We start from the raw sequence: 22,782 nt of genomic DNA on the forward strand, positions 1-22,782 counted from the left end.
ATTGCCTTAAAGTTCTGGATTTAACATAGTTTTGATACATGCAGTAATTATATTAGAAATATACTTTCATGGCCTTGGATTTTTTTTCGTGTGATGCACTATGAAAGGCAGCTGAAATGTCAATGACCGCTGATATGGCTATTTGGTTATACTATAACACTTTCCAATTACCTGTGTCAGATTAAGTGATGTATGTGGTGTCAGTAAAAATTATCTCGCTTTACCAGATTTCAAAAATCTGAAAGTTATGTACCAACCTGGAAAAAATGTACCAAAAATGGTACATTTCGGCGAAAATAGCAACGGTGGTGCTGTGCTGAACGCACAAACGAAGTGCAACGAATATTTGAGACCGCGCTGTGGCTGAACTCTTTGAAATCTTGCAGCCAAAGCAACAGCTCTGTTCACGCTTTTGTGTGAAACAAAGCGCTCATTTTTGCCTTTCGCATTTTCGCATCAAAGAGTGAACTCTAGTAGTATGGTGCACGTCGATTGTAAGCGCATCACATGCATGCTTTGTGCGCAATGCTGGCACTGAGGCGGTGGCAGCACTCAAACGCTATGCAGCGCTATCTCGATGCCATTGCTGGTTGCATGCATTAAGAATTTTACATATCTAAGCATGGATTTATGAAAGAAAAAAGTATTTAAATGTAAAAACAGGAGGGTTAAATAAACCTACTGTAAAAACAGTAAGGTTAAAATAAACCTCATGATTAGGCTTCTAGAAATCTCCGGGCTTGGAGCAAAATCTGCGCGCTGCGGGTTTGCCATTAATTTCTTCAATTTGCGGTTAAAAACGTTGAGATTCTGCGATTTACTGGAATAATGACCAACAATAAGTTAATTTTCTTTTTAATTTTCGTGTATAATAAAAAATAATATATTCTGTAAACACGTACATTTGTTATGTAGTATTTATGCATTTGAGTAGTTCATCTAGGGCCATTTAAAATATTTTAACAACCTTGTCATTGTTGAAACTGTTTTCGATTCGCAACTGCATTTCAAAGAAAAATCCCAATAAACATTGGGCTTGGTTAACAAATCGAAACATATTGGAATATTTCTTCGAGTCTCACCTTCGAAAACGAATGTGGCTTAGGTTAGCATTGGATTAGAGAACTAGGCAATTCTCCAGCTAAACGGAACCTTCGTTATCCAATGTATTTTCTCTTTGTTATGAACTCGAAATCCAGCCAATTATCGAATTGAAATATTAATAAGAGATAGTGATTGTCTTATTTTTCCTTTCGCTAATAAGTTGGATTGCACTTTCTCTGTCGTTACTATGGTTTCCATTTTTTTACGAACTCATCTCGAGTGTATTTCCAATATACTATGAACATTGCAAAACTAAATTTGGTATGAGTTCGTTTACAGTTCCATATGCATATTGGATATCGAAGGTCATTTTCAAACGTTCGCCGCAATGTTTAATGCGATATCTGATTTATAAACTTTCCTTTACATCCAACAATTCTATCACTTAATATCCCATTGGATACTATGTAGATACTACTTTTTATAGCGTATACGGAGTTCAGAGAATTACCAAGGTAATTGGTAAAATTCTGCCTATTCGAGTAAGTAACGATTTTTTTTAAAGGTTTTTGATATAATAGCAGACAGTTGGGCCCATCCAAGAAACAGAATGAGAGTAAAACAGATATTGTCCCAATTTGGCAAGCCTGCTTACAGTGCTGGCAAAGTGACACACTACAACAAACCAGATATGTTTCCTGTTTTAGGAGCAAAGAAACCTACCAAAATTTTAAACGTCATACTATCCTACCAACGAGAAAAAAATCCCATGAATTTTGGTAGGAAAAGCCCAAAAAGGCAACCCTGGTGATGGCTTATATTTATAGATATTTGTTAGCTGATGGCACATATGTATGATTGCAGTTAATTTGGGTCAGCTTCTCTATTGCTGCTTGTTAATATTTTGTATTTGTGTCAATTTATTAAATTAAATTCAATAAAATCAAAACTACTATTTCATGTACAGTTTTTAACTTAATTGTGCTCTTAATAATATAACGTCTTTTACGTTTAAGTTGAGCGACTATGGCAGAGCCCTCACGTCAGGACGAAGCCCCTGGACTGATGCTTTTTAAATAAGGTGACGTTGTCAACAATTCACTTGGTAGAAAATTTGTAATTTGACAGAATTCCTTTAGAATTTTGCGCATGATATTAAATTAAAATAAATTTGTCTAATTCTGTACGATTAATGTGTTTCACTCGATTTCTGAAATTGAAATTTCAGTGAAGTGTCCCGCTGTTTAGTTGTTGGCGTAAGCCGTGCGATGTCATCCATTTAGGGTTTCAACAATTTTCAGTATCATAAATTAGGTCTGTTTTTTACTTTTACTCATATTCAGAAGTCAGCAAAATGTTTTGATGAATTCCCAAAATACATTATGTGGCTTGGAACATTTACAGGCCAACATGTATTTCCTAGCACAGTTTGCCAATTTTTTAAGAGAAAATATTTCATGTTTGATGAATTGAATGAAAGGCAAAGCCAAATTCAGATCGTCCTATGCAAATTTCTCCGATTTTTTAAATTGTTTTGTTTTTGTTTTGCAACGAATTAAAAAATGTATATCCATCAGCAATGCAGTAGACAGCAATCATTGTGGATGGCGGAAATGACCGCAGCAACGCATAAAAGGCTTAAAAATGTGTTATCTGTACATATCCCTATATGCAAGTGCATATATACCCTGTGGAGAAAACTCTAGTTCTGAACTGTTGCGCTTCTAGTACATTCCCTGTGGGGAAAATCTCTAGTTCTGAACTGGTGCGCTTCTGGTACATTTAGACCCAGTACTGGTTCGCGATAAATCTCTTTTGCATGCATGCAACTGGCGAATTTAACATGGCGATGTCCTAGGAAGTGTCAATTGCCCCCCGCTGCATCCCTTTTTCGATAGTTCCGAACTAGTCCTAAATTCTATAGTTCCGAAAAAGTTCTAAAATGTACAGACGAAAGAAAAAAGTATCATGATTTTTCAATCTTTTTGGTTCTTCCGTGTGTGCGATTTTAAGTTATTTTTGAAGAAATGTGTTTTCAATTTGAAATTAAATTTGTTTGAATGATTGTAAGAAATGTACGTTTACATACCTTTAGCTGTAGCTGAGTTTGCAGAGGTGCGCGCTGTTATTTCTTACATTCCAGACGGTCCCAGGATTTTGAAATGTTAACAAAAATGTTAGTTTTGTATTACCAAGCTATGAAAATGCTTCTGTGAAGCACAGAATAGAAGCGTATTTGAACGAAAAAGCCGCCGAACACATATCTATGTAAAGTAAACAAGCCCCCCGCTGCATCCCTTATTCGATAATTCTGAACCAGTTGTAAAATCGACAGACGAAAGAAAAAAGTATCAAGATTTTTCAATATTTTTGGTTCTTCCGTGTGTGCGATTTTAAGTTATTTTGGAAGAAATGTGTTTTCAATCTAGAACTAGAAATTCGACAAATAAGATCTAGTTCGTTCTGCATCCCTTTTTCTATAGTTCCGAACCAGTTGTAAAATCGACAGACGAAAGAAAAAAGTATCATGATTTTTCAATCTTTTTGGTTCTTCCGAGTGTGCGATTTTAAGTTATTTTGGAAGAAATGTGGTTTCAATTTGAAATTAAATTTGTTTGAATGATTTTAAGAAATGTACGGTTACATACCTTGAGCTGTAGGTGAGTTTGCAGAGGTGCTCGCTGTTATTTCTTAGGTTCCAGACGGTCTTAAGATGTTGAAATGTTAACACAAATTTTAGGTTTGTATTACCAAGCTATGAAAAAGCATCTGCGAAGCACAGAATAGAAGCGTATTTGAACGAAAAAGCCGCCGAACACATATCTATGTAAAGTAAACAAGCCCCCCGCTGCATCCCTTATTCGATAATTCCAAACTAGTTCTAAATACGACAAATAAGATCTAGTTCATTCTGCATCCCTTTTTCTGTAGTTCCGAACCAGTTGTAAAATCGACAGACGAAAGAAAAAGTATCATGATTTTTCAATCTTTTTGGTTCTTCCGTGTGTGCGATTTTAAGTTATTTTGGAAGAAATGTGTTTTCAATTTGAAATTAAATTTGTTTGAATGATTGTAAGAAATGTACGTTTACATACCTTTAGCTGTAGCTGAGTTTGCAGAGGTGCTCGCTGTTATTTCTTAGATTCCAGACGGTCCCAAGATGTTGAAATGTTAACACAAATTTTAGTTTTGTATTACCAAGCTATGAAAAAGCATCTGCGAAGCACAGAATAGAAGCGTATTTGAACGAAAAAGCCGCCGAACACATATCTATGTAAAGTAAACAAGCCCCCCGCTGCATCCCTTATTCGATAGTTCCGAATTAGTTCTAAATTCGACAAATAAGATCTAGTTCGTTCTGCATCCCTTTTTCTATAGTTCCGAACCATTTCTAAATTCGTCACTTTAGATATAGATTTCTAGTGAAAAAACTGAAAAAAATTAGTTTCTTAAAAGTACCACTTTTCGCCGATTTTGGGCTGGTGGGGATCTAGTTCCTATCGGACTAGTTCCTTTTTGGCGATAAAGACCTAGTACGGAACTAGAAATTTGATTCACTAGTCCACGGTTTCCCTACAGGGTATTTACACATATATACATACATATGTATGTAGATTTGCACAAAAAAAATGCTGCATACGTACATGCATATGTCTTCTTCTTCCTCTTTCTTGGCGCTGTAGCCGCCTAAGCGATTTTGGCCGAGTTCAGCAAAGCACGCCAGTCGTTTCTCCTCTGTGCCAACTGACGCCAATTGGAAACGCCAAGTGAAGCCAAGTCCTTCTCCACCTGATCTTTCCATCGCAGTGGGGGCCTCCCTCTTCCTCTGCTACCACCAGCGGGTTCCGAGTTGAATACTTTCAGAGCTGGAGCNCTCCGAGGTGAATACTTTCAGAGCAGGAGCGTTGGCCTCCATTCGAACAACATTGCCAAGCCAGCGGAGCCGCTGTATTTTAATTCGCTGCACTATGTCCATGTGGTTGTAAAGCTCATACAGCTCATCGTTCCATCGTCTGCGGTACTCGCCGTCGGCAACGCGTAAAGGCCCATGCTTCTGCGCCATATACCAGCACGGGCATGATGAGTGACTTATAGAGCGTGGTTTTTGTACGTCGAGAGTGGACTTTACTCCTGAATTGCCTACTCAGTCCAAAGTAGTACTTGTTGGCAAGAGTGATTCTGCGTTGGATTTCAATGCTGACATTATTATCGGTGTTTGGGACCCACCACGTAAAAACCCCTTCCAGTGAAGAAGCAATGCAAAGCCTCGGATGAGACATACAATGTGCAGAAATGTGTGTTATTTGTTTGTTTTTGCTGTATTTATACCTTTCATGAAATGAAATGGTATTATAATTGGAGTACGACCGAAAGTAGATAATTCGGTTCGAAGCCTGAAAAAAGCGACGGTTCGGTTCAAAACCCGGTTTGGTTCAAAACCGGTTCGGTTCAAAACCGGTTGGCAACCCTACAATTTTCTTCTAATAACGCTGAGTGAACAGTTAACAAGCATGAATGCCGTAAATATAAAAATGAATACAAACAAGTAAAGAAGTATAAGTTCGGGCGAAACCGAACTTTATATACCCCTTATATACCCGGCGGCAGGTATCAAATATCCTCGTTTAAATGTTCGCTAAACTGCCTTTGCATGATAATCCGGATGTTTTCCCCGATTTCAAACATTTTCGATAATATGCTGATTTAGATAATTGAACCAAGTTAGGTAGAAATCGATAAAGTGGTCACTGAGATACACCTCGCAGTCATAAAATGGGCCGCGCCACGCCCAATTCCTAAAAGTCTATAGCTGCCTTATTTATTATTAAGAGATTGTTGTAACTATTAACTTGGAGTAAATTAGCGTCCTCAGTTATTGAAATATCGGAGTTTTCGCATGTCTGAAATTTACCGTTATACGTTAAGCGGGTGTAATTTTAGTCCGCTTTGAATAATTTTCAACGATTTGCTTTTCCGTACCAAGGTTATTAAGTGCATCGATTTTGGTAGAAATGGATAAATCGGTTACCGAGATACACATTTTCCGAAACTTAATAATAATCTAATTTCCTGTTAACCGGTTATTACAATAATCGATTTTAAGTGAAATAACTTCAGTAGTTAATGATGTATCGCAGTTTTCGTGATAGTAAATTACCGTTATTTGGGAGGTGGGCGTGGTTATTAACGGATTTCCAAAAATTTGCAACAGATTTCTTATCTAGACCATGGGCAAGTACCATAACGAATTTGGTAAGGATTGGTGAAACGGCTACTGTGATACAGCTTTCATTATAAGTGGGCGTGGTCACGTCCATTTTCCAAAAATTTCATAATATTATTTTTTACCAAAATTATTCTTTACGTAATAATTTTCAACAATTTGGATTCAATACTTACTGAAATACCGTAGTTTTTTTAATTTTTTGAACATACCGTTATATTGGAAGTGGGCGTGTTTATAGTCCGATTTCACCCATTTTCAATTCCAACCTACAAAATTTCATTGAGGATATCTCAGTTTTTGCTAGAGTTGTCATTTTGATCGTTTATGTATTCATTTGTCTATATCTATCTCGACTCGTTTTGGCTGTTACAAACAACCGTTATGTGGAAAATGATATAATACCCTCGTGCAAAAGTGCGGCCGGGTATAAAAATACGTGCTTATTTCGTGTAGAGAACCTGTAAAAAAACTTGAAGCAAATCGGAGATATGACATAATTTTTTTACGAAATTCATCCGACTTAAAATATAATGCCTCATATATTATCAAATTACAGAGAATCGCCCTTCCAATAATGTACTGAAGTTTTATACAGCCACATTTACAATCAATTAGGCATTAACAAAGGGGGCCACCACCCACACAAACTGAAATTTTCACATCGCCACCAGATACATACATCTTAATAATGTCTGTGAAGTTGGCATATGATATGATGCAAAAAGAAAAGAAAAGCTGTTCTGAGTAGCTTATCAATAGTTCTATTTAGAGTTCTTGAAAAGGAAACAAAAAGTTCTGGATATTATGGCAAAAAAGAATTGCTTTAAAAATTGTTTATGCCTGACTCACGCAGCATACGACATGTGGCAAAAAGGCTAATAAGAAATTGTTCTGCGTAGCTTTTCTATAGCTTTAGAGTTCCTGAAAAGGAAAAAAGTAATTTTTAAGTAAAAAAAAACCGACTTCAATTCTCATATAAAAATTTAAGATTATCGTTAATTTCTTAACGATCCAATTATGGGATCTAAACAAAATTAGTATGGGACCACCCTTGAGATACCACCTTTCTGATGAAAAACGAATAATCGAAACGTGGTCCAAAGTTATGCGGCAACATACATAAAAAAAAATATTCCGACGAACTGATAGCCTTCTCCCTTGTGTGAAGTCGGTTACAAATGTCCTTAGGTTTTTAACTTAGTATTAAAACAGTAGCTAGAAATTGTAGATAAGCTAGGCACACACGCCAAAGATACTTTTTCGATCTGCACATAATATGTTAGTGCTTGGCCGAGCTTCCACTCCGATTCGTGGCGTGCGCCTTGATGTTGTCTCACAAAGGGGAGGGACCTACAGTTTCACGCAGACTCTGATTGCATTTTTATGAGACGCTATTTTTCGTGGCACAAATACACTGGGAGGTTTTGCTATTGCCTGCCGAAGGGCAACTGCTATTAGAACAAAAACTTTTTTGTTTATTTTATTTTTTGATGTTGGTCGGAAACTGAGCTTGAACATAGGCCCTGCGGAATGTTAGCACGCACTACTAACCACTAGACCACAGCGGTCGCTATTTGTAAGTTTTTGAAAAGTTTTAACCTTCTTTATTATTTGCAGTCATATTTGTCGCGTATACCGTTATGTACTAACATTAGTTCACTTACTAAAATATTTATCAAACTATTAAAAACTAGCCATTCTCTTGGAACGTTCAAGAGAAATTATACTAAAACCTTGTTTTATGATTTTTCAAAATGTTTTTTGTTTGGACAAACCACTTACTGTAGAGAAAACCTAAGGTGACCCGAAAAATTTTACTTCAGATTCGGATTCTGCATATCCAAGAGATGTAGAAATCGCTGAGAAACCCAGTGGGATAACTTTGCCTGTTGTACAGTGCAATTCAAAAGAGGTAGTGCTCCTGGCTCACACTACATAAGTGAAACATCTTTCAAATCATTTCTACTTCGCTTCATTCTGCAGAAATTTGTATCAAACTTAATATGTATTCATGCGTATTGTATTGGTCTTTGCACTTGTATTCGAATTCTTCTTAGCATATGTGTTTGCCTTCGCATTCGTGTTCAACTTCACATGCGTGTTCGTCTACGTACTCGTATATGCATTGGCCCTCGTCTTCGGCGTTGTCTTCGTATTCGACTTCATCTTCCTTTCGCGTTCGTGCCCATATTCATTTGTGGCTTCCTCTTCGTATGCGTCCTCGTGTTCGTCTTTCCGTTTGTCTCCGTATTCGTCTTCGTATTATTTTCTTAGTTGGTAGTCGGCAGGGTTGCCAATTTGGTAAATTGTTACCAAAATCGGTAGAAAAAATTTGGTTTGGTAAAAAGGTAAATTTGTTCTCTGAATTATTTAGTTTGAAAAAAACAAACATATAAATTTCTTTCCAAAAGTTTAGTCAACTTCATTGCATAAATTTGCGAACCCTTCTATGCACACTTTTTATATACATACGGATTAATGTACGTACATCGATAAAAGGCGAACGCATCGTGCTCCATTCAAAACTCATTTTACCGGAATCCCAAGGAGCTTTTGATTTCCTAAATATTTTTAATGATTGTAGCGCGAAGCGAAAAGATGGCCAACTCCCATCTTTTTGCGCGCGTTGACAATCAGCCGGTTTAATAATTATTTTGTCATTACATTTATTTACGTTGCAGAGCTTTTTTACTGGCCGTGACCACAGGACAAAATTTATTGCTGTCCAGCTGTCATTTTAGTTGCTAGATATAAGTTATATCAGTGGCAATTATTTGTGTGGGCTTTTTATATCTTGATATAAGCATTTGTAAGATGGCTTCTAGAACGTATTTTTGCCGGATTTGATCGCTTAAAAAATTTAGAAAATAGGCTATTTTATATCCAAGTACATAATAACAAATAGTTTAATAGAAAACAGATAAATTTTTGCATTTATATTAAGACTACCCGGTCACGGATGCGCGAGGCTTCGCCACGCGCTGAATGTATGCATAGTACATTTACGTATTTGGAGAAAGGAATCATATGTCATCATGTACTTCGTTTATTATATCCATAAAAAATCCGTTCAGTAGCGTGGTTAAAATATATCGTCTTTCCTTTATACTATGTATAGAGGATAGTAATTTTAAATAGGTGGCAACCCTACTCAAAAAACTTTAAGTTTTTGTACATGCGAAGGCCACGCGCTTTCAATTGGTATCTCGTTTTTTCATCCAATGGACGGTGAAGATCTGATAATTTTTAAACAGGTGGCAACCCTGCTCAGAAAAGTAATACATTATTACACATCCAGAGGCTAAACATTTGACAGTGACGATACAGAACTGATGCCTACGCTTATTATGATTGATAACAAAAACAAATGATTGATTATAGTAATTTTATTAAAAGGTGGCAACCCTATTAAAAAAAAATATTAGTGCTTTTCTAGAGGCCAATCCCTCTCATTTGACATCTCTTCTTTTGTAATCCAACGATCGGTGCGGATCTTATAGTTTGTGAGACAGGTGGCAACCATATTAAAATTCTAAGTAAAAGAAGAGCCCTCTCCAGTCGATACAGAGTATATTAGAGAAAATCTCGTCAAAATCCGTTCAGTAGTTTTCGAGATTACCGCGTACAAAGAATCTCGACTTTCATTTATACTATGTATAGATATCAATAATGTTGCCGCCACGAGGAAAACGTAGCTGTCGAACTACCAAATTGCCGGCAATAGATGGCAAGATATATATAAGCTCTGATATATATTTCTCTTGCAGAGCAATGGGCGGTCTCCGTTGGATATTTATATTCTAACATATGTATCAATATATAAAATGTATCCTTTGGAGACGGGTAGTTAAAGCTAAATATATAAAATCCTCAGCAATTTTGACCAGTGTTGCCGCGGCCAAAAAATAAAGTTGACCCAAATCGTTAAAGAAATTTACCAAATCTCGTAAAAATTAAGCAACTTATTTTATTAATTTGGGCTTACAAAGCTTGGTAAATTGGTTATAGAAATAAAAAATAAGCAAGTAAATAAGTAAGTAAATCTAAGGCCCAGTTTTGTCGTCAAAAGTAAGGATTTTATAGTCTAACAGTTGCTTAATTTGAAAACTATTACCTGCACATTCTCTCAGGTTTTCAACATTTTTCCTTTCACTAGTTTTTTTTTAATGCATGCATAAAACGCGTTTGGTATCATGTTATCCATAATGTGCGTGTTGATCTTGTCAAGCAAATGATGGGACCTAAGGTCGCTTTCGAACTGCAAATGGTTTTTATGAGAAACGATTTCATGGCATAAGAACACTCGGAGGTTTGAAAATGCGACGACCGCGGATCGGGAGTTGCGTAGAGCAACATTTCCTAGAACTTTATACGGGATCCTAAAATAAAATTGAAAATTTATTGAAAATTGACTCATAGTCAGAAATGAATTTTTGAGCAAAATTATCCTTTTTAAATATTTTAATCAAAAAATTTAGCAAAACGAGGAAAAGTTTAACATTTTAACAGACCGGAAAAAATAATCAATTTTGCTTAAATTTAAGCAAAACGGCAACGCTGATTTTGTCGAGTAAAAAAGCAGTACAAAACTGTTTTCTTGGCGTTCAATGTGGCGTAACTTTTGCGTCTGGCGCTTTGCTGGCAAAGTTATAAATGTCACGTAAGCGCATAAAGTTTTATCTGGGATCAGCTTAAAAAAATCAACGGGAATTTTTATATTGTTGGTTATACTCAAATATTATGGGCAATAAAACTCCATACCTTAAATTTTTGGAATTTTTCTAAATGTTGTATATAGCTTGAATCCTTGATTTTTGCGGATTTGGTTGAAACGCAAATAATATTCTTATACAAAAAAAAAAATACCAAAAAATTTTTATTAAAAAAATCAACAAGCGGTTTTTTGAGTCGCTGTATTTATCTATAATAACTCTAGTTGAGGTTTTTGAATTGGTAAAGTTTCTTTGTTGCCTCTAGTTTCATCACTTTCGCTTTTGGTTGAATGAAACTGAGAAGATGTCATTCATATGATCACAAATACCATATAATTAGTTTAATAAAAAAATCCTTAAAAACTATTTTAATTATTGATGATAGTTTTGGTGACCTTTCCACTTCGGCTCGAGCCGGCAAAACTAACAAATTATTTTAATCATTATTTAAATGACTAAAAAATAACAAAACTATACTTTTTATTAAAATAACTAAAAAGGATATTTGTAGGTATTTTCCACATTTAGTAAATTTTTAGATCCTGGATCCGTGTTGTCCTCGAGTCGTCTTCGTTTTCGTTGTGGGCAGTGCCACACCCATTTTCCTAAAATTTTATGAAAAAATTTTTTTTTGCTTAAGAGCCATTGTATATATCAATTTTGAGCAAATATTGATGAGCCCCTTAGCCACACTGCTCAAAAAATCTGCACGTCCGGTACATACATACACACAAATAAATTCAAGACCGTATTTTGGCTTAAATTGCTTAACTTCGGCAATTTTTATGCAATTGCATTGTTGAGGATCAGTTTATTCGAAAATAACACTGGTCTACAAATTTCAACTTTTTTTCTGCGAATAAGACGGGACCTGGTGTTTCTGAACGGATTTTTCGTGCTGAACACGAATCCGGGGTCAAAAATGTCCCATCACGTCACGTTTTCGAGAAAAAAGGGGTTGAAACCCCTAAAAACAGCGTTTTTGGCCATTTTCGAAAAATTATAGAGCTGAACCCTGACGTGGTACAAATTTTGCATATATCAGAAATTAAAGGCTAAACCGTGCCCTTTCGAATGAGCCCTATGCCGAATTGATCGCGTGCACCCTTAAAGCAGGGGGTGTATTTGTGTTTAGGGGTGCAGGAAAAATTGATCACAGAAAGAATTTAATCTTAAACGATCATAGAAAATTAATAATGCCAAGGTTTTAACTATATTAAAAGTCGCTGATTACGAATCTGCAGTTAGATTTTAAAAATTTAAGATGACGGGTCGAATATGGTGGATATAAAAATTGGACTCCTAGACACAAATACACCCCCTGATCTAAGGGTGCATGCGATTAATTCGGCATAGGGCTCATTCGAAAGGGCACGATTTAGCCTTTAATTTCTGACATATACAAAGTTTGTAGCACGTCAGGGTTCAGCTCTACAATTTTTCAAAAATGGCCAAAAACGCTGTTTTTAGGGGTTTCAACCCCTTTTTTCTCGAAAACGTGACGTGATGGGAAGTTTTGGACCCCAGATTCGTGTTCAGCACGAAAAATCCGTTCGGAAACACCAGGTCCCGTCTTATTCGCAAAACCCTTGTAGACCAGTGTAATTGTTCTTTTAGATAAGTATTACATATTAGGCAATTTTCATAGAAATTTTTGAAATTAACGCTGATCAAAGCTCAAAAAATGAAGAAAAATAGGGGCTCATTAAAATTTAACCGATGAAAATTCCAACAAGCTAAGTCTAACAATATACTGTTATACATCGTTTTAAAGGTCTATAAATCCCCTTTTAAAAACTTGTTCGATTCTTAGAATCGGATGAAATATAGTTAGATAGATAAGTATATCAAGTACGAAAATAACGGTTTTTTGCTTTAAAAAGAGGAGGGTTCAGGAACTATACGGGACCTATTTTCATGTTGTACTCGACCATACCATTATGGCTTTTCTTTGTAGCACCGTGTAATTATTCTATTTAAATAAAGCGAAAGTATGATTCGTAATATATATTTTTTGCCTTTCTTGATCATACCTTCTCCTCTATTGATTGGCACTTGAAGGAGTTGAAGCGTATTGAGAATCTTAAGAAATAAATTCTTTAAAAAGTTTAAGCTAAGTAAGGACAACAGATACTTTGTTTCCTATAACAGTTACCGAGATCAGTTTAATGCTCTCAATAAGTCCTGATATAAGGGTTACATTGCTAATTTTGAAATAAGCATTCAAAGTAATCCGAAATGTTTCTGGAACAACATTAAGTCCATGAAGGGTGTCTCTAATGTTCCCATCTCCGTTTTTATAAGAATGGTACGGCAGCCTCTTTAAATAAGGCAACTGACCTTTTTGCTGATTTCTTTGCCTCAAATTTTGTACCAGCTGATGAGGTTGATGAGCTAATCGCGGATAGTGATACCAACAATATGGAGTATGCTTCCTTCGATGTAGGCTCTCTGATTCTGACAGACGAAGATATTCTTGATGGCATTAAGAATCTTAAATATTCTTGTTATACAGATGACGATGGCATGTCTGCTATTTTTTTTTAAGAATTGCGTTTCCTTAGTAGAACCCTTGAATTGTATCTCCAATCAATCGCTATCGTCAGGCATTTTTATTGAGGAATGGAAGCACACCTCCATCACTCCGATATTTAAAAGTGGTAATAAGTGTAAAGACAGTAACTACCATCCTATCTCTAAACTAACTACAGTTTCTAAGCTCTTTGAAGTTATAATAAAGAATAGGCTGTTTCATACTTTACCGCACTTAATTTGCTCCAATCAGGTAGATCCACTGTAACTAATCTCGCCGTTTTACTGACAACTGTATTAAAAGTACACGGAATTTTCCAAGGCACTCGATAGAATTTCGCACACGATTTTAATTCGTAAACTTTCACACCTTTAGTTTAATTCGTCCATCCTTCAACGGATAAATACATAGTTCTAATGTTCTTGATGGCGCTTATTCGAAGACCTTTTTGCTCACCTCTGGAGTTCCGAAAGGTAGTATATTGGGCCCATTGTTCTTCTTAATATTTATTAATGACATCGAGTCCTGCTTTACTACATCTGAGTATCTCTTATACGCAGATGATTTAAAATCTACTCCGTTATTATATCAAATAATGACGCGCTTCTACTTCAAGCTGATCTTGACAGGTTATTTTTGTGCTGTGTTAAGAATCGCGTATTTCTTATCATTGAAAAATTTAACCAAATTACGTTTTCTAAACAATCTATACCGCTACCCACATCATACCGTATTTCTGATACTCGATGGGAGTCTCTCAATGTTGTTAAGGACCTCGGAGTATTTTTTGATTCGATTTTACTTTTATTACGCATATCAATTACATAGTAGCTAATTCATTTTCGATGCTTGCTTTTGTTAGACGCAACGTACTGCGTTTTTGAATCCCTATACTCACAAAGTCTTATATCCTGCATTTGTTCGGTCAAGATTAGAGTGCGCTGCCTTTATTTGGAGACCTTATTACCTAGTCCCCATAAACAGGATTGAGTCAGTCTAGCGGGTGTTTATCCGACACGCCTTAAGATCGCTTAACTTCTCCGACCCTATCCCATCCTATTTTTCACGTTGTCAATTAATTAATTTAATGCCAAAGAATTTTCCTTTCCGTTTCTTTCATTATCGATGTAATTTCCGGTAACGTTGATTGCCCCTTATTGCTTAGCATAATATATTTCAATGTTCCTAGCAGAATTTTGCAAGAAATCAATACGATTTCAAGTTCTCTAGACCTTGATCTCTCTATGCCAAAGAGTATTTTCCGAAATCGGCTTGGATCTTATTTAAGTAATGTCAACAATATTTTGTAATATATAATTTTTTAATATGTGTAGTCGGTAAGAACATCATATTCATAGACTTAGTAAACAAATAAATAAATATTTATGTCTTAAGATTATGATTATATATTCGCCAGGAATTCAATGAAATTTATTGAAACATGTAAAATTGATAAGTTATCTGGCGCATTTCACGTGATTGTGTTCCTATCACTACAAATTTATATAAGTTGTTACAACTTTTCTACAGAACTGCGATAGATGCATTAACATTTTTGTATCTAAGATGAACTCTGTTTTGAAATTGTCCTAGATGGAATAGAAAAAAACAAAAGGGCTGTTACGGATCTTGTGCCCATGGTCTTGCATTTGCATATTTCGGTGCATTTGTAAATCCACAGCAATAAAATGCAAACGGATACTATGATAGCAAGCTTAAAATTTGCAAATACAAATCCAACACCATTTGCACAATATCCTGAACAGCCATTTTTTGAAAAGATTGCAAAGGGATTGAAAAAAAGAGAACATGGTAATTTAGATAAACTTATGCTTATTTGAAGTTAATAAACATAATTTTTTTTGCAGCAAAGTTAAATAAATATTATTTACGATGATAATACGAAGCTTTTCCGGCCAAAATTTTTACTGTAGGAAGATGTTTGACCTAGTTAGAAATTTTAAGGATAATCGAGTTATATTTTTTAATCCTTCCATAAAAGATTTCCAGTTTTAGCCCAAACAATTGTTAATGATGACAGAATAGGAATGCGAAGAAAAAATGGATGAAAAAAGCCTTAGGGTTTAACCTTACCCAAGCACACCGTACGTGTAACGTGGCCAATGTTTTGTGTACCGTTCACATTTTTAATTGAGCCACGAAATGGTTATATTCAAGACTTTTGGTTGACCTCTAGATTTGGGCCCGAATCACGGCATCGATTGAAACTCGTTTCGAAATTTCATTATGAGATCACAGATTTTTCAATGTAAATTGCATTGGATAGAAAACAGCTGTTAATTGTTTCATTCGATTTGAAACGAGTAATCATTCGATAACGGATTCCCTGATTCTGGCTAGGGTTCGTTTTTCGAGATTTAATTAATTTTTCATTTAATAACAGTGGTTTACAATACGTAATGAATTATTGTCTAATATCAAACTACTTTTTATTGTTCAATTTGGTCGATTTCGTATATTCACAACACTTTTCTTATTTGCATTTATGTATATTTTTTTTTTTCAGAACAACGGCGCCCAACAATTGGCATCTGAGGCTACTGTTTACATTATGCTCGAAGATGTAAACGATGAGATACCATTGTTTACCGAACGTGAACAGGAGACTGTGCTGGAAGGTGAACCCATTGGCACGAAAGTGACGCAAGTGAATGCCATCGACAAGGATGGCACATTTCCAAACAATCAGGTAAACAAAACGCGGCGCTAGCTAAATGTAATGAAGAAGAAAATCCAAAAACAAAGCAGTAGTTTCTGTAGCATGCAAATACCGTATGTTAGGGCCTGTGGGGCGTATTAGTAACAAAGAGCTGTGCATTTGACGCTGTTGAGCGCTTACGCCGCGTCCGGTGCAGTCAAGTATGAGAGCGGTTGATAAGCGACAGCAAGCCACACATCCAACACAAGTCTCCATTAGCCCGCTGGTAAGCGCTGTGCTGAATGTCAAACAGTGCTACATATGTATATAGTATATCCCCGAACCGAATTAACAGCATTCGCAAGTTTCTAAATTTCATATGCCTTTTTAGTTTCTGGCAAATTTTTGTACCTTCGTAATTTCACATTTTTGCGTCATCACTGGCTGAAAAGCTAATTAAAAGTTCGTGTTAGTTAATGCGTATTAAATGGGTTTATCCTTTCCCGAGAGTGGAGGGAGGAGGGTAGCCGAAAAATCGCGTATAAAATGTTTGAGATCGCTACAGCCATTTAAAGAAAAATATAAGTTGAATGAACAATTAGAAAATATTTAATGTTCATCGGTTTTTGTTTACTTTGTCTTTGAATTAACTTCTCCAACGCCCCTTTATTTCAATTAGCATTTTCAACACCACTGCCACTGTATAGCTGCAGATGATGCCTTTGCCTCCGGCTTTTATTCTCATCTAGCTCACATTTTCACGCTAATAAATGTCAAAAGGTATTACATGCCATGTATACAAAAAAAAATCTATACGATAAGCGACCATCCGAGTGCAGTGGACACGCCAGAAAGTGTCTCGAAGAGGGTTTAGGCGTGTGTTCGGTCGCTCTAATTTTTTTATTGTATCCGCTTTGCAAGTTATCCAGCAGCAAGCAACCGCCGTTTTACGCTTATTTCCTTTTTATGGTATGTAAAATGAGGCGGAGATGTAAAAAATTCAGCGTGTAAAATGCATCAGAAGTTAGATATCTCTTCTGTTTTTTATCCTTTTTACTAAATGTCTGCACTAATTAATGCTTTCATCTGTTTGAAGGCTCGCCTGGAGCTCGTAATAAAAAAATTGCTCTATGGATTATGATTTGTTTTCATTAAAATTGTGTCAAGGTAAACAAATTTTATTATATGTGGAAAACCAAAACCGTAAAGAATTAGGGCGGGTCGAAAATATAATTTTTCTCAAATCCCTTGGTAATAGTGAAAATATATTGTATCATAAAGTCTACAACAAGCCTGCAAAATATTAGTCTTTTATTTCAATTGTAAGAGCCCGCACATCGACCACCAAGTGACCCACAGCACACTAGTCGAATAAGACCAATTCTTGTTAAAAATTCGGGATTCAGCAAAAAAGGTTGTTCATATTATTAGATAATGAACCCATTAACGCAAAAGATAAAGTTAAATATCATTTCTCGCAGCCCTTTAGCTTATCGTTAATCTCAAAGTTATCTGTTTTCAATAAAATTTTAATTGTTCTCTTGATAATTGCACTGGCCTGTAAAGAACAGCATTTATATTACTGGCGTGCATTTAGGTCCAAATATTCTAATTTTTTTTTTTTAATATTAGCTATAGTTAATTTTCGCAAATTTAGGAACAATTTCGGTAGCTCAAATAGAAAAACCATTATTTTCACACATCGTGGAAAAATTTTTGTTTATGCAAATGAGTATGGAAACACTGAACAGGCACGACTTCTAGAAACACCAATTAGTTTACTTATTTTTATGCATACAATATAAAAATTGCAAATATAGGAAAATGATAAAAAAATTTGTTCAAAATTTTTTTATTTTAAAATAATTTGTATATAATCTGAACGATTTTCATCATATTATTATCATAAATCCGTAACACTAACAGCCAATTTCACGAAAGCAATTTAAGTGAGAAATGATTTTAATTTTTTGAATTCTATATGGAAATTGACAGAAAGTAAAAAATCATTTTCAATTTAAATTGCTGGTGAAACCGGCTGTAAGTCTCGCCTTCAATTTGGTAATTATTACTTACCGATCGAGTAACATGTACCAAAGTTATATCGAAAAACTTAAGTGAATCTCCAGTTTATTTCTAAAAAAAAATTCTCTTCAATTGTATAAATAACCTTTAAATGAAAGAACCGGATTACAGAAAAGTGTGCAAGGGAGTGACTTTTTTCCTTCAAGCTGAATGTATAGCAATATCTTCCAATTGGAGAGTCATCAAAAGGATTTCCCAGGATATGTTAATATGAATTTACCTATAGTCACTTTTTCACATAATGGAATTAACTAAAATATTTGAGTATGTATATCCAAACACTTATTGCACGTTCCCTACTTCCATAAAACGGCAAAAATGTGCTTCTTCGGTGACTAATGAAATCATTCCGCACCAATTTTCAAGACTGCATAAATGGACTTAAAATGGGACTTTCTCACCCTAATTGTATTATGTTAATGTATGTAAATACTTATATGCTTGAAACTTTGACAATACATGTTTGACTTCACCACGATCTTCAAAACTGACCAAATCAGCGTGACCAAGTCCATGGTCCTTTTAATATTATATGAACATCCGAAAGCATTAAAACGTTTGAAATAAATCTCGTCTCACTTTTTTGTATTTATCACTTGGTTGCTGAAGTAAAGAAGGATTGAAAATTCATAAGGGAAAATTATAGTTTTTGTAAGATTTATCTTAATATCTTAATAACTTGTAGACTTATTGAAAAATGATAAATGAACGTGAGGTACTAAATTTAATAACCTTTAATTTGATATATCGTTGTTTAAAGCATATAACTAATTCCACAGATATTACAGGCCAAGGTGCCTCAGTCAGGGCTAACTTTTCTATTTCTTAAATATTCGATATTTGATTACTAAAATCTCGGGAAAACACCTGTTAAATAACTCAGTGAGAGGGCAGGACCAGGATGAATTTATTAACATAAAAATTTATTCAAGCAAAAATGTTTTGTGTAGGCGTCGGGGCCAATGATAACCATCAGTTACCACCTCTGCATGGTTGTAAGTCATACTGTGTCCCTACGGCTTGTAACGCTGTGGCTTTGCCGCTTAAAAACTCTGTAAGAGTTTTTGGGGGTTTGCGTCAAGCGGCAGTGTTGAGCACCGGTTATGTATTTAAGTTAGAAAATTGGGTAGGTGCTGTGACATAAGTCGCTTAAACACCTGTTTTTATATTGGACCCAAATGCGTGATTTGAGATCAGTAATTGAAGGTGCACTGATTAATTTAAAAATGGGCAAAGTTATATATATTTATTAAAATTTACAATTTTTACTTAATTTAATTTTCACTTAAATACATTTTTTTCCTAAGCACCTCTGAATCTAAATAAAATTTATTTAAAAAAACTAACATGGAAATAGTTAACGGACATATTGTTTTATAAATGAGGGTAACATAACTGAAAAATCCGAACTTAAGAATTTTTCGACTGGGTAATCGGTTATTTAATGCATGACCGAAAAAAGCACAAACCAATTCGAAGAAGAATTAGTGAAATATGCAACCCTACTATTTTAAGAAGATTTTAGATAACCACTGAACTTTGCAATATGCCTCTTTCAATGTATTGTTTTTTTATCCACTATAGGTCTACTACTACATCGTTGATTCACCGCGCAATGAAGGCAAAGAGTTTTTTGAAATTAATTTGCAAAGTGGAGAGATCTTTACCAAAACCGTATTCGACAGAGAGAAGAAAGGAGCTTATGCACTAGAAGTGGAAGCGCGGGATGGCGCGCCATCAGCAAGGCCGAACAGTAATGGACAACCAAATTCAGGTTAGTAACAATGTACTAGTTACTTACCTATAATACACACATTATAAAGATGTTGTGCTGCGCGCGCAAATTTATTCGACAATTATTCAGATTGCAGGTTGTGTATAAGTTTAAAGAAATTCACCAGTCACAGTATTATATACACTAAATAGCAGTAGCCTACATACATATTTATTTACATATACGCAAATGTACATACATATGTAGTTATCAACATCAACAACAGCCACTAACATCAACATCAAAATCAGCATCTGGCGCAAACGCCGCCGCTGCGAAAAAGTTTTGCAAGGATAACAAAAATCGCATTCGAGGAAAAGTTTCTTTATGAATTTTATTTTTCGAACTTTTTCATATGCAAATGCAAGTGACGACAATTTTTGGGCAAATAACATTCTGCATTTACAAGTTTTCTACATGAATAGTAGAAAAGAAAGAAAGAAAATCAAAGCACGATAGAGACAGATTGAGCGTGCAAAGTGGCTGCTTGGCAAAAGTGTGAGTTTTGCATTATCTTTTGCTTCATTCAAAATATTTGAATTCGAAATGCCAACAGCGTCGCATCTGAAGTGGATTAAAATCCGGTTCAAAACATAGTTACTTAGTTGATAGTAACCCTTTTCCTAGGCGTTTGATAAATTAGTTTTACAAAACTGTGTGTCGTCCAGGGGCGCACCCAGGAAAATATTTTGGGAGGGGTTTATACTTCTGAAAGTTCGCTTCAGATAATATGCTCTTTAAGGTACATTTATACAAGTTTTTTCGTAAATTGCACTTTATTTACATAATATTAGCAAAGAACTCAAACATTTGTAACCGACTTCGAAAAAGGGAGAGGTTGTCAATTCGTCGAAATATTTTTTTTCTTTTTTATGTATGCTACCGCATAACTTTGAACCACGTGAACCAATCTCAACAATTTTTTTTTTAATCGGAAAGATGGTACCTCAAGGGTATATCTGGGGAATAATGATTAGTAATCCTAATGATTAGTAATCGGATTAGAAACTTTTATTTTGCAGAATAATTGATTAATTAGGATTAGTTGGCTATACTAATCGATTACTTATTGATTAGATTAGAACTAATCAAAAATCTAATCGCGATTAGTGACGATTAGCATATCTAATCAAAACTAATCAAAAAAAAATTCGATTCGATTTCTCGATTAGTTTTGATTAGATTTGATTAGATCAACTATTATGAAATATTTTTGTAAAAAAAAAAATTTATTTATTTTTGTATATACTCTCGTTCTTTTGTTAAATATTCAGAATAGAACATTTTTGGTTATAATTGTTGTTCGCGCCCCCTCTATAAAGTGGTTAGCAATCAGCTATATGCGTATTTGAATGACCCGACACCAGGTCCTGAAATTTGGAATAAATATGGTGCACTGAAGGAAGCGTGTCTAGCGTTCAATACCCCGCTTACGTCATCAGCGCCCGTCGAAAGGCTGTTTTCATTTGCTGGAATAGTCAATACCCCAAGACGGAATTCATTGTCTGAATTTTCTTTTGAAAAGTTGGTAGTAATGAAGTCGAATATAAACTTTTTGTGATACATATGTAATATAAATCAGCATACATTTAAAGCGTCGAGAATCTCATGTTTTTTTTTAGAACGTGCCTTTAATTTTTATACTACAACTAGTATGAGAAAAAGTGGAGATAGACCCACCAATAAGTGTACCGAAATGACCAGGGCTATGAGCCGAAGACAATACCGTCCTTACTTGTTTAATAAGATTTATGTTTACAGTGAAATTTTGAATAAAAGTTCTTTTAAGTTTGTTACTTTATGAATTAAACGAAAAAAACAACAAAAATATTTCAAAATAGTTGATCTAATCAAATCTAATCAAAAGTAATCGAGAAATCTAATCGAATTTTTTTTGTTTAGTTTTGATTAGTTTTGATTAGATATGCTAATCGTCGCTAATCGCCATTAGATTTTTGATTAGTTCTAATCTAATCAATTAGTAATCTAAAATATTAAAGAACCAAAAAAAACTAATGATTAGATTATTTTATTTTTCTAATCGTAATGATTTCTTTCTAATTCTTACCGAAGTTCCCCAGCTCTGCTCAAGGGTCGTCCCGTAATTTGAAAATTACTTGTTTAATATAAAGTTCTATAAACACAAGATGCGCTTAACTTTCAAAAGTAATAAAAAAATTTAAAAAATTGTTTTAATGTTCATTTTCCTCAATTTCTGGTTTCTGGGTTTCGATTGATGTGGTGATTTTTGGGAAAAATTAAATGGACTTTCATTTTTATGATTTAGGTAATTTTGGTGGAACGAATTTGAAGTTGGTAAATTAAATCTTCGAATCCTTGCTAAGTACATATCAGTGGTAAACTCTTTTAGGCTGTAAGTTGTAAAAAACAACAGTGAGTATGCTTTGCATATTTTTAGGACAATGGTTTCATTCGAAGTTAAATTTTTAAGAGCTCTCAATAAAAACGAAAAATTCATATAAAATTACGCAGAAGAAATGGAATAGAAATTTTCTTCTATCAAAATTTCTTAAATAAGTGTGCATCTCCCAAGAAAAAAATGCTCGTATATTTATTTCTTCAAGAAAATTTACAGCAAAAGCAAAGTGCTATTAAATAAAAAATATTTCTTGTTATTTTGCTTGAGAGCCGGCTTTAGGATACAGTTTGTCTTTCAGGTTATTAGGTTTAGGGGGGGGTTTGAACCCCAAAACCCACCCCTTGCGTGCGCTAATGGTGTCGTCTGAA

General features: G+C 34.9%; 1 protein-coding gene across 6 annotated transcripts in view; it reads left to right on the forward strand.

Annotated features, from left to right (window-relative positions):
• Positions 1–20,067, forward strand: part of LOC108364849 (neural-cadherin-like) — a 539,754-nt gene extending 519,687 nt beyond the window's left edge. For all 6 annotated transcript variants that reach the window (XM_017618713.1, XM_017618702.1, XM_017618720.1 and 3 more), the window contains 2 exons: positions 16,044–16,226; positions 19,845–20,067. In XM_017618713.1, the coding sequence (XP_017474202.1) occupies positions 16,044–16,226; positions 19,845–20,039 (378 nt within the window). In that variant the 3' untranslated portion in view covers positions 20,040–20,067. The remainder of the gene's footprint in view (positions 1–16,043; positions 16,227–19,844) is intronic.
• The last annotated feature ends 2,715 nt before the right edge of the window (positions 20,068–22,782 follow it).

This window comes from Rhagoletis zephyria, unplaced genomic scaffold, assembly GCF_001687245.7.
Source record: "Rhagoletis zephyria isolate East Lansing unplaced genomic scaffold, Rhagoletis_zephyria_1.1 Rzeph_scaffold_00034, whole genome shotgun sequence".
NCBI classification, from domain to species: Eukaryota; Metazoa; Arthropoda; class Insecta; order Diptera; family Tephritidae; genus Rhagoletis; species Rhagoletis zephyria.